The following is an 18572-nucleotide window of genomic DNA, read 5'->3' as shown; positions in this document are numbered from 1 at the left end:
CCCACTTTTGGACTTAATGGTAGATAATGGTAAGTCGAGTTTTTATTTTATTTTTAATATTGATAATAGTTTTGTAGGTGTCACAATATGAGAGGGTTATATTTATGATATGTTATCATGATATATTTATGATATTTATGTTTTAATTGACCACATAATAGTCATGAAAAAGGTGTTCAGACAAAAACCCGAGCGTTCCTTTCTTTTGCTTTCAGCTACACTTTAGTCTGGCCCCCAAGATGGTCATGTAAAATCCCCCCATCATAAGAGATAGAAAAAGTGGACAATGCAACAATTTCCTCTCCATTTTAGAGGCGCACTGTTGGACGTATCCAGCTGTCTGTGTTGTAACGTGCTGAGAAGCAAGCACAGCCTTTCGACGCTGCCGTTTTTCAATTTATGGACAATTCTTGCCGTTTTGACTTCTCCCTGCTGCGTGCAATGTCTCAGTTTTAAAGTCGGGGTCATCGGGCCTTGGAATTGTGACCCTGTTTATTCCAAAACATTACCTGTTGTAGCTTCAAATTTAGCCGTTAGTAGGATAAACACGGATGCCAGTTTGGACCTGGGATGTACGATGGACTTTGTGGTTCTTCAAGAACCGTGCGAAACCTCAAAAGCACTGATGACGTTTGTTCAATACGAAAAACAAGCCGACGCGTTCGTCGGACCTGGAAATCCAGGATACTGCAATGCAGCGGCGCTCCTGGGCAAGAACTGGGATAAATCAATTTTTTCTTGGGCCTGCATCAACTATGAGCTTGATCGAATCCAGGGCTACCCGACCTTCGCACGGATCTTGCCCTCACCTACACGGGTACTGTACATGGTTTTAAAGTATTTCAGTTGGGCCAACATTGGCATTGTGTCCTCCAACGAGGATATATGGGTCGACACTGCTAGCAAACTGGCCAGCTCGCTCAGGAGTCAAGGACTTCCCATAGGCATCGTTGCCTCGATCGGAAATAACGACACAGAGATGGAGAACACGCTGAGAAACATCCAGAACGCTGGGGAAATCAAGGGTAAAGCAAAGTCGATTTTATTGGGACTTTTGTTTAAATCATTTTTACTATATTTGCTTTAGATGTATGAAAATACACATGTCTAATGTCTGGTCATATAATCATGTGATACCACTCTACTTAAGTATAGAGTTCATAAGCCTATATTATTCCTACATATGACTTTATGGCAGCTGGCATTTCCATTTCCATTTGTGGCATTTGGCAGATGCCCTTTTTACAATTAACTTTATTTCGGTAGATGCCTTTATTAAGAACGATTAAGAATTATCCAATAAATACAACTGAGCAGTTGAGGGTTTAAGGCCCATTTGTTCCTTCTTGGTGGCACCAGGATTTGACCTCAAGACCTTTTGATCAGAAGCCTTAACTACTGCACTATCACTTCCTTATTATCTCTCAACCTCTGGTAAGATGGTATACTACAATCAGAGATGGGAAGTAACTTTGTTACTATTTTTTTTTTAATTAACTTTTTACTCTCACTCATTAAATTTTTTAACACAAATATCTGACATTTCTAATTCTTACATTTTCAAAACAGGCTTGTTATTTTTTCTTTTAATCTATTTGGTGACATGATAAAAGAAATGTTGTTCTCACTGCGACGTTTTCAGCCCTTCAACACATTTCTAGTCATTGCACGGCTTTTTCAATTTACCACTGGTGTACCGCTTTCAGGCTCTTACACACCGAAAACATAGACTAGTTTATGAAGCTCACAATGAGCAGGTAGAAGGCAGTGAGAAGTCTGGGGTTAACGTGGATGAGACAGAGGGAGTCAGTGATGTAAACATGACTGAGAACAGAGACGTTCCTGATCACATGATCATCATCATCTTTTCTTTGCTTGTGTTTTACCATATATGGTGGATGTTCAGCCTGGATACATTTATTAGGTAACAACATTTTTATTTTAACATCTTTTTTGATGTGAGGTTCAGTTACCAGTGTGACACTAAAACAGGTAGATTTAATGGCTGCTTTTTACTTAAGTACGTGTCAGAGTCCAAACTGCTTTACTTTAACTTGAGTGAAAAAATTGCAGTCAGAACATGAGTAACTGTACTTCTACTTCAGTGAAGGATGGGTGTACTTTTGTTATCTCTGACCACAATCACTTGCTATTACATACTGTATGTAAAGATCAACTCAATCGTGCTTCGTAACCAGTTATGGTTACATGTAATATTATGTAACATCTGTGAGAGGGTAGTTCCTGCTATGACCTTCAAATGCACAAAATAAACACCGTGGCTGACTAAGAACCAATAGAACAGAAATTCCCACATTTCTGAAGACTTCGACCATCGGCCCATGGAGTAGAAACACAAATGTGGACACATTCGTTCCTCTTAAACCATGCTGTGAGTTTACTAATCAGGATGGAGAGCATAGATAAAGTCTGAAATCTCCTCCTTTCTTATGATGTGATGTAGCTAGTCTCTTGTCTGATGAGTTGCCCTTAAGTAAACCATTTAGATAACACCTTGTAAAATACATGTAAAAACAGCCGAGGATTATCTACACAAGTCAGGATTTCTACATGTAGGTTGAAAAAAATGTTGATGATCCTGTTGACTTTACATTTTGCCTCATAATATTGTTAGTTTGTACACTGATCAGGCGTGACATTATAACATTATAACATTTTGACCGGTGAGTGGAGAACACTGATGATCTCTTCATCATGGCACCTGTTAGTGAGTGGATTTATTTATTAGGCAGTAAGTGAACAATTTGTCCTTAAAGTTGATGTTAGAAGCAGGAAAAATGGTTGTTTGACAAATTGTGTCGTCTAGACGTCTGGGTCAGAGCATCTCCAAAACTGCAGCTCTTGTGGGATGTTCCTGGTCTGCAGTGGTCAGAATCTATTAAAAGTGCTCCAAGGAAGGGAGGATCATTGATGCACGTGAGGAGCGAAGGCTGGTCCGTGTGGTCCGATCCAACAGACAAGCTCCTGTAGCTCAAACTGATGAAGAAGTAAATGATGTTGTTGCTCGACGGGTCACGACTGTTTTAGCAGCAAAAGGAGGATCTACACAATTTAAGTCAGGTGGTCATAAGGTTACACCTATGAAGTTATGGCTAATAAGCATTACAATTGTTCAGCATTATGAGGATCCCATTGATGGTAATGGCCAGGAGTCAAAAAGACTGCCGAAAATTGTCCATGCTCCCAGGGTAGGAAAGGCATATACCAACTATCTTCTGTTAAATCTGTGAATTCTTCTCTGAGGTCAAACTTGCAGAAGGGGCAAATAGTATATTCCTCAACTCCAAGTGTGTGTGTGGGGGGGCGGTTTGAAAAGACTAAATTAGGTACAAATTTGGGTATAATTGGAAAGGGAAAACCAATAGTAGTGGCAATAAACTGTGCTTACAATAAATTTCATGGCTTTTACACCTCTAATGTGTTTATCTCCCCAGTTATCATCATGTGCATGCATTCGGTGTTGATTGGCGGTGAAAAGCAGCTGAATTTCCTGCTCAAGGCCTATGATATGGGCTTAACGAGTGGCAGTTATGTCTTTATACCATATGACGCTCTCCTCTACAGCCTGCCCTACACCAATATCTCGTATTTTTCAATTCTGAACAACACCAAGCTACGTATCGCATATGATGCCGTGCTCACCATTACGGTAACATCAGATCTGATGTCCTTCAACCAGGCCTTTAATAATGCCAAGGAACAGCAGGAGTTGACTGTTAGCCAGGATCCTCAGCAGGTGAGGGAAAAGACAAATATATAGTCGTTCTTTAAGCAATTGTGATCAGGATTATTTGGTGGCCTGGATAACTACAAATCTAAAAAAAATAAAAATAAATGTCACCTCATAACAGGTATTCCTACTCCATGCATCTTCACTTCTTGACTGTTGGTAGCAGAGGAAAATTATGAAAATTGTCTGAAGTTTGCTTTTCTTTTATTTGTTATAACCCTTTTCCTTTATTCCAACATCTGAATTTTAGGTTTCCCCTCTTTTTGGTACAATCTACAATGGTTTTTACCTCCTTGCCAAAGCCATGCACAACACCAGGAGAGCTGGCCAGTGGTTCTCCGGAACCAACTTGGCCTTCTACACACGGAATCTGACATTTCCAGGCTTTAACCAGAACCTCCAGATTGACTCACAGGGTGAAGGACAGACCAACTACATTATCTTGGACTCCGATGGCTTGGGAACTGACCTGTACCTTTGCTACTTGGTGGATCTTAGCTCAAACATGGTGCGCTATGCTGGCAGGTCCATCCACTATCCTGGGGGTTCCTCTCCTTCTGCTGATTCCAGCTGCTGGTTCAATCCCAAATCCATTTGCACTGGAGGTACTCGAACAAGTCTGATAAAATAACAGATGTTAAAATAGCTGCAAAACCAAGGGTTTCCAAAGAAGGGGTCATGATCCCATGTGAAGTTTGTTAATTTCAAATGTGGTCATGAGACTCAAACTCAAAATCATTGTTTTATATTTTTTTATATATTACACATTGTTCTAACGTTGAAGATGAATTCTTTGTGCTACTTTAATTGACATCTAATTTAAACTGACCTGACAATCAATACTTTATGTTTTTTATCCTAGGTGTGGATATAATCTATGTAATCATAGTCTTCACAATTGTCTTCATTTTCATTGTTGGTGCTATTGGGATAAGTCTGCTTATAAGGTAACTTATGGCTGTATCGTGTTGTTTTGAGTTGGAAAATACAAGGTGGTGCAGGGAAATGGGAAATTTTGGAACTAGGAGTTGGTGATTCTGGGGCGTGGGTGATTGCTTGGAACCAATGCGAGCTCGTTTTGAACCCCTTGCCAATAGTTATAATGGAGCAGTGCAGTGGTGTGCAACGAGTTCTCACTGTAAAAGCCTTTTATAAAAATGGTAAAAGTGTGAGTCATGATCGTGTCCCGTCTGCTCATGCGATTACAACATGGGGCATCATTTTAAAGGTTTCACTATTAAAAAGTAAGTCCCCAGGTGGTGTTCAGACCAAAGAATATTAAGGCTGGTCAAGCTGCCATCATGAGGGGCCCTACCATTTACATTTTTAAGGCATTTAGCAAATGTTTTTATCCAGAAATTTTATTATTTTAATAAAATGAAAATGAAAAGACTTTCAAATCACATGAGCCAATATTTTATTCACAATGAAAGATAGATAACATAATTGTTTAAAATGTTACACTTTTCATGCTAAAAATTAGCTTATTGTACAGGTACAGGTCTCAAAATAGTTGGCATGGGGGAACAAAGGGCTGAAAATGTCAAAAGATTTGAAAATATTCAGCTGGAAGAACATCTAGCAAATAATCAAGTTATTTGACATAGCTATAAAAGGGACGACTTAGAGAGACAGAGTCTTTCAGAAGTAAAGATGGGCAGAGGCTCACCAATCTGTCAAATTGTAAAGGCTTTGCAAATCTCATCATCTATAGTACATAACATCATCAGAAGATTCAGAGAGACTGGAGAAACTAGGCTAAAGAATTTTTGTTGGATCCCGGTGGTCTTCGAGCCCTCAGATGACACCGCATCACTCTTCGGCATGATTGTGTCATTGACGTGACTAAATGGGCTGAGGAATACACTGTGTACACTGTGCCATCTGCAGATGCCAACTAAAACTCTATCCTGCTAAACCATATGTGAAAATGGTCCAGAAGCACCATTGTGTCCTGTGGGCCAAGGCTCATTCAAAATTGACTGTTTCAAAGTGGAAAAGTGTTCTATGATCAGTTAAGTCCAAATTTGACATTCTTGTTGGAAATCATGAATGCCATGTCCTCCGGGCTAAAGAGGGGTGGGACTTTCCAGCATGTTATTAGTGTTCAGTTTAAAAGCCAGCATCTCTGATGGTATGGGGGTGCATAAGTGCATACAGTATGTGCAGTTTGCATGTTTTGAAAGGCACTATAAATGCTAAAAAGGTATATAAAGGTTTTAGAGCATATTCTCCCCTCCTAACGACATCTATTTCAGGGAAAGCTTTGAGTGTTTCATCAGACAATGCAAAACCACATACTACAGGTTTATTGAGTCAAGTCAAGTTTATTTCTATAGCGCTTTTCACAGCAGACATTGTCTCAAAGCAGCTTTACAGAATTTAACCGTTAAGGTGAACAAGGTGTATTTATCCCTGATGAGCAAGCCATGGTGATTGTGGCAAGGAAAAACTCCCTTAGATGTTATTAGAGTAGTTATTACAACAGTATTGCTTCTTAGTAGAAGAGTCCAGGTGCTGACTTGGCCACATCACTAAATAAAAAATATACCAAAGAATTCGGAATTCAGGATGTAAAACTTTTTACTGCAAACGCTAATTGTGCACCACTCCACTGCTCCATTATAACTACTGGCAAGGGGTTCAATAGGAGCTCGCACTGGTCCAAAAACACCCCAGGGTTGCCAACTCTAAGTTCCAAAAGTTTACCATTTCCCTGTGCCACCCTGTAATTGGTCCACAGAGAAACAATTACTTATTAGCAATTGCACATGTCTTCTTTGGACAGGAGGCGAATTCAACAACTCCAACTGGTGAAAGGACCCAACAGGATCTTGCTTACTCTTGAAGATCTCAGTTTCATCAATCCCCAGCTAAGCAAACGGGTACAATGTGACTCTTTAGCCTGGAATGTTACTTGGCTACATTAAGAACTTTAGATGTTCTGAATGGAGATCTTAAACAGAATAGAAACCACTTTGATTGTTGCTTTTAAGAGCAAAGGAGTCCCAAAAACAGATACACCACAGTTAGTGGTCTATGAGTTAATAAGCAAGAGGTTGCTAAATACAGTTTGGAGACAAAATTGAAAACTGTGGACATGGTTTATTTGAGCAGAGTTTACAGATGAAGACACAAGAAAAGCTGAACATACTTCTGGTAGATCAAGGGGCTAAATTCCAATGCAATAATATGAGCAGGTAGTCTACCAGCATTTTGGATATGTATGAAACCAATGGACATAGTCTCAAACATGTAATTAAATTAGTTCTACAACCAACTCAAAATAAATATGTATATAGTAAATATATAAAAAAAAAAATTATAACAAATAAATAAATAATAACAAAATAAATGCTTGATGCCTTGATGTTGTATTTTCCCTTCTACTTCTATCTTATCATTTGTCATGTCAGAAAATCACCCTAGAGGAACTCAGTGATTCTAAAAGTGTGGCTGATGAGAAGAGCGTAAGGTCAGCTGATCACTCTGTCAACAGTTTGGCAACGGCAACACACGAGACCTCCAACGTTGCCGTGTATGAGGTAGGACACTGAACATAAATAAAAAAGAGCATTTTAATTGTGGGTTTTCAAACTTCATAAAAAACTTAAAGGTTAAATTATATTTCACAGGGTGACTGGGTGTGGCTCAAGAAGTTTGAGAAGGGTCAATTCAAGGAAGTCAAACAGAGTACCACCAAAATATTTACAAAGGTACATGCAACAATGCTACTAAAACTATTAATGCTAATCACTAGGGTTTTAAATGTTTTTGGATTTGTTTGCTTTTTTAGATGAAGGATCTCAGGAATGAAAACGTTAACCCATTTCTTGGGTTCTTCTGTGACTGTGGCATGTTTGCCGTGGTCACTGAGCACTGCTCCAGAGGAAGCTTGCAGGATCTACTACGCAACGATGATGTTAAGCTTGACTGGATGTTCAAGTCCTCCTTGCTTTTGGACCTCATTAAGGTGGCTAAATGTCTTCTTATTAATGACAAATGTGTAGCTTGAAACTGGTTTGTCTTCATGATAAAAAGCAAAAAAATGATAAAAATGACATTTTGTTTCCCCAGTACATGAAATACATAAAAAATTTTATAAAAGTAAAAATGTCTAAGAACTTTGTCTTGTTTTGGACAGGGAATGAAATACCTTCACCATCGAGAATTCCCCCATGGCCGACTAAAATCACGCAACTGTGTGGTTGATGGACGATTTGTCCTCAAAATCACAGACTATGGTTTCAACGAGCTTCTTGAATCTCAAAAATCTCCAAAAGAGGAACATTCACCTGAAGGTATGACTCCTGATCTATTTCCTACAAATAAAGTTTGCTCAATATCTAAAGCATGGCAGCACACATGGGCTGGTCCTGGTCTTGTTTCTCAGATCTCTTCTGGACAGCTCCTGAACTTCTCAGGGACCCTGAGAGCCCACGAAAAGGTACATCTAAGGGTGATGTGTATAGCTTTGCCATCATACTCCAAGAGGTGGTCGTCCGTGGTGCTCCATACTGCATGCTTGGACTTCCACCTGAAGGTTCGTTGAATAATCTCAATTCAAAAGAAACTTTTCTCAAATGGTGGTAATGTTTCATTTTTCGTTTGTGTTTGAGCCTCAATCTTGCACTTTTTGGACACCATAACAAACCTGTACCTTGTATTATGTACAGAGATCATTCGGAAGGTGAAGAAACCTCCCCCCATGTGCAGACCTACAGTTGCTCCGGATCAGGCTCCTCTAGAGTGTATCCAGCTGATGAAACAGTGCTGGAGTGAGCAGCCTGACAGGAGGCCTGCCTTTGATGAAATATTTGATCAGGTAGAATCGCATTTTGTTGTTTCTAATTACTTTATTGAGCGAGTGCACTCTATATGAGTGGAAGTACCGAGTCAGCAGTCTGGGCTTCACATGAGTGCCGTGTCAGAGGATATAAGCGATTTACCAGTCAAGCTGGACATCTGCCAGATTACGTGAGAACAGCTGAGCTGCTCTGTTCTCCTCTTAGCATATTGACCTACTGCATAGAGGGGGGTTTGAACCATTTCTTGTGCTTTAGAGTAAGAGATTTGCAATGGACCAAAATAAGAAGAAAGGTAATATATTTGTCTATATCACTTCTTTTACAGTTCAAGCTCATAAACAAGGGCAAGAAGACGAACATTATAGACTCTATGTTACGCATGCTCGAGCAGTACTCGTCGAACCTCGAGGATCTAATCAGGGAGCGGACAGAGGAGTTGGAGATAGAGAAGCAGCGGACGGAGAAACTCCTGGCTGAAATGCTCCCGCCGTAAGAATGTATTAAATATTATGATGTGTGTTCTAATACAAAGATGACTACATTTATTCCCATGTTAATTTCATTGGTTCTGTTTGACCTCTCAAACATCGGGGAGGGTGAGATTTACCTGGATACCTTCTTGTGTCCTTTTCATGTATACTGAGACCCTTCAGTCAAGGCATGTGCTGTGCTGAGATGGTTCATGTCAGGAAATCTATTGGCGCAGAAACTTACGCTTTGGTTCCATATCATCATAATTGAAACATTTACTGGGTTCTAGTAACCTAGGAGCCAAGTATAGGGAATTCCCAGATGTATCAAGGTATTAGGATCATCTCAAAAAATACTCTCTGTGCTAAAAGAGAGGGCAAAGGGTTATTTTTTAAGATGTGTGCAAGTTCAAGTTGTATGCCACTTGGCTGGCTGGATCTATATGCTTTTCAGAAATATATATCCCACGTAGGGGTGTGTAGATTTTAGAAAAAACATTTTGGATCAATAAACCTATAAAATAAATAAATAAGTGCAGAAAGGCAACACTCCAGACAGCCCAACATCAATGCACCAACAAAAAAAAATCATCAAATGTACAGAATTAAACTTGAACAGAATATACCTTTACAGAAATGAGAGATTGTTCAATATTTAAATCCCCGACAAGATGCTCATGTGTCGCTCATGGAAACTGTAACTTCAATCTGTCACAATGGGGGCAAAATCTATTCATGCACAATAGAACTATGTATCAAAACCTTCTTTCTATCTTTATATTAACTTAATGTTTAAAACCAGTAGTTCTATGTGCAGACATTAAGCACCCCCATATAAACAAAATGGCACGATCCTTATTACATGACAGATTGGTAGTCGAATCAGGCTCCTCCTATCAAAGCATTGAGTTCACCCCCTAAACAAATGGCTGTACACTAAATAACCACAAAACACAGACTGCATCTTAGTGCAAACAAGACAAGCTCTATCTATCCAAGCTTGTCTATAGACAATGGTCTACTTGCCCCATTAGAGTGATAGAAACCACAGATTCTTGCATAAGGTTGTTCTGGTTTTACCACCACCTCTGGTGAGATTAAAACAAAACAAATTGTGGATGATTTATCTGGCCTTCAGTTTTCAGACTGGATGATTTATCTGTCCTGCTTTGGAGATGTCATATTTTCACTCCACTTGGCCATATTAATCATCAAGACCGCACAAGTTTTGCACCGATGCTCCACAGTGCATTATTCTTTTTACAACTTATTGGAGTAAAAACATTTTCGAAATCATTTTCATCCAAGGGAACAAATTGCCAACTGTGCCAACGGTTTTTCCACCTGGAACTAGACAACCTGCTGGGAGAAAATGCATTGGCGAATGACTAGCGTCGTTATTTACGATACTCTTTTACTCCTCTGTTACACAAGATTATATGAAGCCATGATGGGCAAAAAAGCTTTAGTTTGACCCAGATGAGTTCTCATTGCATATAATATGCTATTGCGGCCATTCTTACCACCCCTGCTTTGGGGAGGTAAAATAGAAAGCTAGCTACATATGTAAGGTGGTTAATGTATGGAGAATTCTGCATAATTTTCTGTTAATTACAATCTCTGACTTTGCTGGAAGGTCTCATGCACAAGAACTTAAAAAAGGTTATTCTCACCACCTCTCATACTAGCCTAACATTTATAGAACCAGGTGGTATCAAAATTGGACCATTGTTTCCAAGGATTTTGAAATCACATGTTCTAGCCACCTTATTCAAGAAACGTAACATCTTGCAGATCCGTGGCTGAGGCATTGAAAACAGGTGCCTCAGTAGAGCCAGAGTACTTTGACCAGGTTACCATCTACTTCAGTGACATAGTGGGATTCACAACGATCTCTTCACTCAGCGATCCAATCGAGGTTGTGGATCTGCTCAATGATCTCTACACACTATTCGATGCAGTGTTGAGTAACCACGATGTATACAAGGTAAGCTTTCGATGGATGATTCCATTGTGCTAAGTGCTAAGTTTGACCTTTGAAAGTTATGCTGTATAATTCCATTGTAACAGCCACAGCATTGATGTTTTCAGCTGAACAATTGGTTTAAACATACATGTTTAGTGGTGCGTAAATCTATTCATCCTAGCAACCTATGAAATTATTCTTTTCCCTGGTAGGTGGAAACCATTGGAGATGCCTACATGGTGGCCTCGGGACTGCCGAAGCGTAACGGGAATAAGCATGCCGCTGAGATTGCCAACATGTCCCTGAACATCCTGAGCTCTGTGGGATCTTTTAAAATGCGCCACATGCCAGAAGTTCCTGTCAGGATAAGAATAGGCATTCACTCAGGTATGAGACTCCTGTTCGAATTTTCTACGAAGTCTATGTTTGTAACTATCCACTTTAACTTGTAACTTTATGTCAATGTTGTTTGTCAAAGTTTGTTTCTTGAGCATATAATTACACAGAACCACCCAGATTAGGGTTTTTTATTCACTGAGGATGCAGAAGCTCAGTGGTCAAGGCTCTGGGTTACTGATCAGAAGGTCAGGTGGTACAAAACCTAGTATTGTTTGCTGCCACATTTTGGCACTTGAACGAGTCCATTAACTCTCCGTGCTCATGGGGTGCTGTGGGGGTGCTGTTCAGAGCTGACCCCAACAGTCTAACATCGCTGGGATATCAGAAGAAATAATTTCACCTTAATGCAAATCTTTGACCAAATCAATAAAATCCATCTGTTGCTTTTCTTCATTTTAACAATACAAGACAAGTCAACAAGATATGCAGTACCAGGACCCTGGCGCTTGTTGTCCAATCACAAAGTGAATAGAGTGCAAACAGTACAAGAAAATGGCGCCGACCAGGATACATTCTGTATAATATGTTAATATAATATACAGTACAATGTGTATAAAAAAATAAACTGTAAAAATGAGGATACTTGTAAAAAATATACACTTCTGTATAGAAGCAGTTGGTTGCAAATCAGCATGTAAACATTTATAATATTTATAATTTATAATATATAATATATACATGTCTATAGACATATATGTAAATGAATACAGCAAATATTAAATGTGTTGTTTTCCACAGAAACATAATAATTCTGTAGATTTTTCTAAATTATTTCTCTATAAATGATGTAAATGTTAGGCCATTTATCAAGCAGGAACAATCATCTTCAAAATAAAGAGATGTCTCTATCCCCAATTGTCTATTTAAAGTACCATTCTAGCTTCATTACCCCAGTGGTTTTTTGGGTTTTTTTTGCTACTCATGTTAAATGATGCTCAGAAATCCAGATTATAGACATACTATTGGATAAATACAGGATAGTTCCTGTAAATGAAATGGAACTGAATGTGTTGCATAACATTTGGCAATCATCTGACTTGAGGTGTTCAGCATCAAGGGCCTTGCTCAAGCAATAGTGGGAAATAAAAAGTGTTAATCAGAGAAGCAAATTGAAGAACATTTAAGGGATTGTGAAATTTCAGTGCCCTGTTTGTGTGTAGGGTCATGTGTGGCTGGAGTCGTGGGACTAACAATGCCTAGATACTGCCTTTTTGGTGATACAGTCAACACCGCCTCTCGTATGGAATCTACGGGACTGCGTGAGTAAATCCTTAATTCTTTCTTTCCTATTCTACAGACAGATTATGCAAAGAGATATCAAGTGTGGAATAAAAAACTTTAGTGCATGCCATTATAGGGAAATAATCAATGATGTGGTTATGTAACTAAAAATGTGTTACAATGACCATTCAGAAAGAAATTATACTATTATTATTATAGGAAATATATATTATTGCTTATAAAACCGTGGCCCAAAGTGTTTTATTTCCTCTGACACCACAGCAATTTAGATTACACTTTTTGCATTTATTAAAGGATTTTTTTTATACATTTATAGTTACATTCTGTCAAAATCGCACAACTAAGAGTAAGGTTATATTGAATATTGTCATAAGCCTGCAGATGCTTTGGGAAAATTGACTTTGCTTCCCTTCCTCTAATCTACAACTGAAAAGTTTGTAAAAGTCTGAAAAGGAGTGATGAATGAAAACACAATGATTAATAGAATCGATTACTGTACTGTAGAAGTAGTGATGGGAAGATCGGATCATTTTAGTTACTTGGTTCTTTGAATCTCGTTTATCGAAAGAAACTAATCTTTTTGAGACTTTCAGTTCATTGTGTTCCTTTCATCCAGTTCATTGTGTTCCTTCAGTGAATTGAATAATTCACTTCTGTGACTCAATTATCTTTCCTGTACATAACCTACGGAGATTTTGCGATGCTTCATGCTTCACATCTAGTAGAAAATGAACGAATCACTCTTTGAGTCGACTCATTCTACGAGTCTTTAATATGACTCAGAAGAATGAGTCTTTAATGTGACTTAGAAGAACGAGTCATCTGAGTCACATTAAAGACTCATTAAAGACAAAATTAACAAATCGTTCATGAACGACCCGTCACTAGATAGAAGGTCCAACCAGTCGATCCATCGTTAGCCTTTGTTTGCTATCCGTCTACAATAAACAAACAACTTGTCATGCTAACCTTCACAATGACTTACTAAACATCTCCAAAAAACCTCCACCATCAGAACAACCATCAGAGCTCAGCATCTTCTGACCAGTTTGTTTTAGGTGGTGATATTGATAAGTTTGCTTTTATAACTTTTGAAATTGGACTGTTAGATTGGATTTTTCTTTCTTTCTTGCAGCTTATAGAATTCATGTAAACATAAGCACTTTGAAGATTCTCCAATCATTGAATGAGGGCTACCAGATAGAAGTCAGAGGAAAGACAGAATTAAAGGTACGAAAATTTTTTTGGTCTGCAGTGTTCCTTCTAATGTACTGGAACAACAAGATGGTCCAGCTCATTTATGAATATGGACAAATATATTGGCAAAAGTATTGGGACATCTGACATTTCCAACCATATCTGGTTCTTCTCCAAACTCTTCCCACAAAGTTGTAAGCACACACTTGAATAGGATTGTCTATGGATTCTAACTTAAACTAGGAGACCCAAAGATGTGTCAGCATAACAATGTACACAAATCCAGCTCAATAAAGATGAGCTACATGGGTTGAAATGGAACATCTTAAGTGGCCTGCTATAGAGCTCTGACTTCAACCCTATTGATCACCTTTGGGATGGATGTAAATGCTGACTGCACCCCAGGCCTCCTCACCTTCTCACTTACATCAGTACCTGACTTTACTAACACCACTGTAAATGAGTCTCACAGAAATCTCCAAAAAATCTGGTGGAACATCTTTCCAGAAGAGTGGAGTTTATGCTAAGGAAAAACGAGCCCAAATTTGGAATGGGATGTTCCAAAAGCACATATCATTCACACTATATTGACAAAAGTATTGGGTCACCTGGTCATAAGTACAATTTCTGAGCATTGCATTCCACATTTCACATTTGGTCCCAATTTGCTCAATTCCCTCCACTCTTCTGGGAAAATGTTCCACTACATTTTGTAGAGTGTTAACGGATATTTGTGCTCATCAGCCACAAGGGTGTTATGAAAGGCAGGTACTGATGTAGGTGATGTGAGGAGACCTGGGGTGCAGTCAGCGTTCACATTCATCCCAAAGGTGTTCAGTAGGGATGAGGTCAGAGCTCTATAGCGGCAAGATCTTCCTCTCCAAAGCATGTAACCCAGATCTTCAAGGAGCTCACTTTGTGCACGGGGGAAATCACCATGCTGGAACCGGTTTTGAGTTTCAAAGTTGAAGAATGCAGAATTTTATTATAGCGCCATCTAAAAGACGTCCTGTACAATTCAGCTTTGTGGAAACAGTTTGGAATAGAACCACATAGAGGAGGAAAAGGTCAGGTGTCCCAATACCTTTGGCAATATAGTGTATCTGCTGTGTAATTAGACCTAAAACTGTCTAACTCTATCTCTCTCTTTCTCTCTCTCTCTCTCTCTTTCTCTCTCTCTCGGATTTGATGTGTGGTGTATCAGGGTAAAGGAATTGAAGAAACATACTGGCTTGTTGGGAAAACAAACTTCACAAAGCCTTTACCGAAGCCTCCTGAGATCAAAGCAGGGTAAGAAGACGATTTATCCATTTGACATGATTTTACACTGATACACACAGTGCCTATGAGAAGTCTGGAAGTCTTTTATGGTTGATGAGGGACACGTGCATGTTCATATCGTTTCTATGCAACAAACTGGGTAATGTAGCGCTATGAAGATTTATAGATTTGTTTGGCCAATGTCCAGATGTTCCACTTTATTTTCATTGAAAAATCCTCGCTTAGCATGAAGAACAGCTTTACACACTCTCAGCATCTGGACACTTCGTTTCTCCAAACATTCAGCTGAAATACTTTGTAAAACTCTCCATAGATGTTCACTTTCACTTTCCGGAACCTTCGCTGCTCCAAAACAACCCCAAACCATTAATCTTCCACCAGCATGTGTGAGTGTGGGGGTGAGAGAGTCTGATCACATCTTCTCTCCTGTTCTCCTTCTTACACAAGTTCTTCTGGTAGAGACACAAATGTCCTGTTTGGACTCCACAGAACTTTTTTCCTGTTTAATTGTGTATTTTGCGCTCGTCGCATAGAAACAACACGTATGTATCCCTCAAAAACAATAAAAGACTCCATGTTTATATGTAATATTAATAGCTCAATTCTCTGGAATGAACTTATATAATCTTTTCCTTTACACTTCCTCTAAATCGGATGGTAAAACTTCCATGCACCAGGGAAAACCACGGTTTGAGTGCAGAAGACATTGACGCTTACAAGAAAAAGAAAGCTGAGAAAAAGGCTCGAGTCTCTTGAGTCAGAAAGCACGGAGGTAGCTCGTCGCATGCCGCGCCGTATCGTGACGTGTGGTGCTCGAGACGTCGTGATTAGTTGTGTGTGTGTGTGTGTGTGTGTGTGTGTGTGTGTGTGTGTATGATCGTTCGTGTTGTCGTGTATTCATTTGCCTCGTATTCGTTATCGGTGTACGTGTTTTTAATCTGCTTTCTTCATCTTCATAGTGGCATTGGTGTGTGTGTGTGTGTGTGTGTGTGTGTGTGTGTGTGTGTGTGTGTGTGTGTGGGTGTGTGTGTGGGTGTTGAGTGCAAAAGTTTGCATACCCTGATGAAACATTTTTTAGATGATCAGTCATTGTTACATACCAAGTAACAAAACAATCGACAAATTTCATGTTTAAATACACTGTATGAGCAAAAGTATTGGGACACCTGACTTTTCCAGCCATATCCGGTTCCTCCCCCTGAAATTCCAGAACTTGCAGGAATTTCAATCCAGTACCACGATCATGTGATCATGTTTTTTTTGTTGTTGTTTTTTTTCTCCCAAAGCATAAAAACTAGTTTTACACTCTGTTGCCAAAAGTATTCGGACACCCGCCTTTTCCAGCCACCTGCGATTCTTCATCAAATGGTTACCACAAACTTGGAGGCACTCAATTGTATTCAAAGCCTTTTGATGCAGGATCTTGAAATTTTCCATTGATTTAAACTACAAAACCCAAACCTGTTCCAGCATGAAAACGCAAACCCTGTGTGCACAAAGCCAGATCAATGAAGATGCATGGGTTGGAGTGAAAAATCTGCTGCTATAAATCTCCAACCCTATTGCACGTGACGAATGTGAACGCTGACTGGATGAAGGAATCTCACACAGATCTCCTATAAGTCTAGTGGAACATCTTCACAGAAGAGTGGAGGTTTGGGACTACAAAATCGAACGGGATGCTATAATATAAATCTTATCTTCAGGTGTCTGCAAACTTTTGACCATATAGTGTGAAATCTGCTGTTTTATTGAGGCTGTATAACAAATTACATGAACATATAATACAGTTTTGGGGCAAATATAACTATAATTTTATCAGGCAGCATTCAAAGGGGATCCAGACTTTTGCAGCAAAGACTAACCTTTTCATAAACACTCCAACATGTCTTCCAGTGCACTATCCATGACCATTGTACTCATTGTATATAACCCTCTTTCCATGTACTGTTTATTTATATTCATGTTATTGATTTGAATCATTTATTCGTCTGTTATATTTATATCTAATATACATCATCGCCTTCCCAACCTGTACATATGGAAATATTTTACACTGCTACGAATGCACTTGTGGTTAGATGCCGGCTGTATTTTGTTGTCTTGTACCGTAGCATGTGTAATGACGCTACGATTGAATCTGATCCAATCCAATCCAATCTAATCTAATAAATAGGGATTTAAAATTTAAAAAGTCTTTCCTCCTCCATGTAACGTATGTATCCTTATTTCAGGGATAACTGGCAGGAAATGGTGACGGAAGAGATCAAGGCGATTTTCCGCAAGGCAAACCGACAAGTGGACAAGCTGAAAATCTGAACATGATGTAGGAAGAGACGGAGGACAACGCCGCCAACGACGAAGGAGGAGGAAGAGTATAGGACGGATGGCAGAGACCTGTAGGAGTGTGTGAGTGTGTGTGAGTGTGCGATCGCTGCAGCTTACCGAGACTTCTTTAATAGGATTGACCCTCGTCTGTCTAATCGGCCTCTGGCCAGCACAGCAGAAAGAACAGCACACTAATGAAATGAGAGACAAGGAGACGTGCGTTCAGACGGAGTGTGTTCTTGCTCGGGATGAACTACAGGCCATTTGCTTTGGCCACCAAGTGGCTCTTTTCTCTTTTTCACTCAGGTTTTTTTGGTCCATTCATTTCATCCAGATCTCGCTGTCATACGAGTCATTTATGCTAATCGATTGATATCACTGGATTTCTGTATGTCTGAGTGTGTGTGTGTGTGTGTGTGTGTGTGTGTGTGTGTGCGTGCGCATATGTTCCCTCCCCTTTCCCCCCACTTAAAGATATTGACTAAACTTTTGGCCAGTTTGATGCCACAGTCATTGTTACTTTATGTAGAATTTAATTCCTTATTAATATTAATACACTAAATGCCTAAAAGTATTTGGACACCTGACAAAGTTAGAGGCGCATATTTACATCAGATGTCTTTGGATGCTGGAGAATGAATTTCTCCCTTCGTTTAAACTACAAAACCTGCTCCAGAATATCGATGCCCCTGTGCACAAAGCCAGCTCCTACAGGGACTAAATGTGGAATGGGATGTTAAAAAAAAGTTCGGTCAGATGTCCAAAAACTTTTGGACATGTAATGTTTGTTCGGTCAATTCATCAATTATTTCTTTATTTTTTATGTTCATGTTCACATTACACATAAATAAACTGGATTTCTACCAAGCAGAACCCGTTATATACAAAAACAAATATCCATGGCTTTTTTAGAACAAGGATAAGCAAATAAAAGATTGAATGACTGAAAAAAACTTCTGTTTTTCATCCATATGCATGTGAAAGAGAGAAAGAGAGAGAGAGAGAGAGAGAGAGAGAGAGAGAGAGAGAGAGAGAGAAAGAGACAGAGAGAGCAAGAGACACAGAGAGAGAGAGAGAGGAGAGAGAGAGAGAGAGAGAGAGAGAGAGAGAGAGAGAGAGAGAGAGAGAGA

General features: G+C 39.3%; 1 protein-coding gene across 1 annotated transcript; it reads left to right on the top strand.

Annotated features, from left to right (window-relative positions):
* Positions 1-248: 248 nt before the first annotated feature.
* On the top strand, positions 249-17884 carry gucy2f (guanylate cyclase 2F, retinal). Its single transcript, XM_083547823.1, has 18 exons — positions 249-1025; positions 3456-3757; positions 4002-4356; positions 4614-4698; positions 6540-6636; positions 7168-7296; positions 7387-7467; positions 7548-7724; positions 7896-8052; positions 8145-8294; positions 8428-8576; positions 8885-9048; positions 10824-11016; positions 11208-11382; positions 12555-12653; positions 13772-13866; positions 15038-15123; positions 17349-17884. Exons 1-18 carry the CDS (start codon positions 287-289, stop codon positions 17431-17433), a joined length of 3318 nt encoding a protein of 1105 aa, XP_083403949.1. The 5' UTR covers positions 249-286; the 3' UTR covers positions 17434-17884.
* The last annotated feature ends 688 nt before the right edge of the window (positions 17885-18572 follow it).

Source organism: Silurus aristotelis, assembly GCF_946808225.1.
Source record: "Silurus aristotelis genome assembly, chromosome: 8".
Lineage (NCBI taxonomy): Eukaryota > Metazoa > Chordata > Actinopteri > Siluriformes > Siluridae > Silurus > Silurus aristotelis.
Note: the sequence above shows the minus strand (reverse complement) of the source record. Positions and strands in the feature narration are given on the sequence as shown.

Coding starts and splice junctions, on each gene's coding strand:
- gucy2f (XM_083547823.1), top strand. CDS start 287: ATGCAACAATTTCCTCTCCATTTTAGAGGCGCACTGTTGGACGTATCC. Junction 3,758..4,001: donor TTAGCCAGGATCCTCAGCAG/GTGAGGGAAAAG, acceptor TCTGAATTTTAG/GTTTCCCCTCTTTTTGGTAC. Junction 8,577..8,884: donor TTGATGAAATATTTGATCAG/GTAGAATCGCAT, acceptor CTTCTTTTACAG/TTCAAGCTCATAAACAAGGG.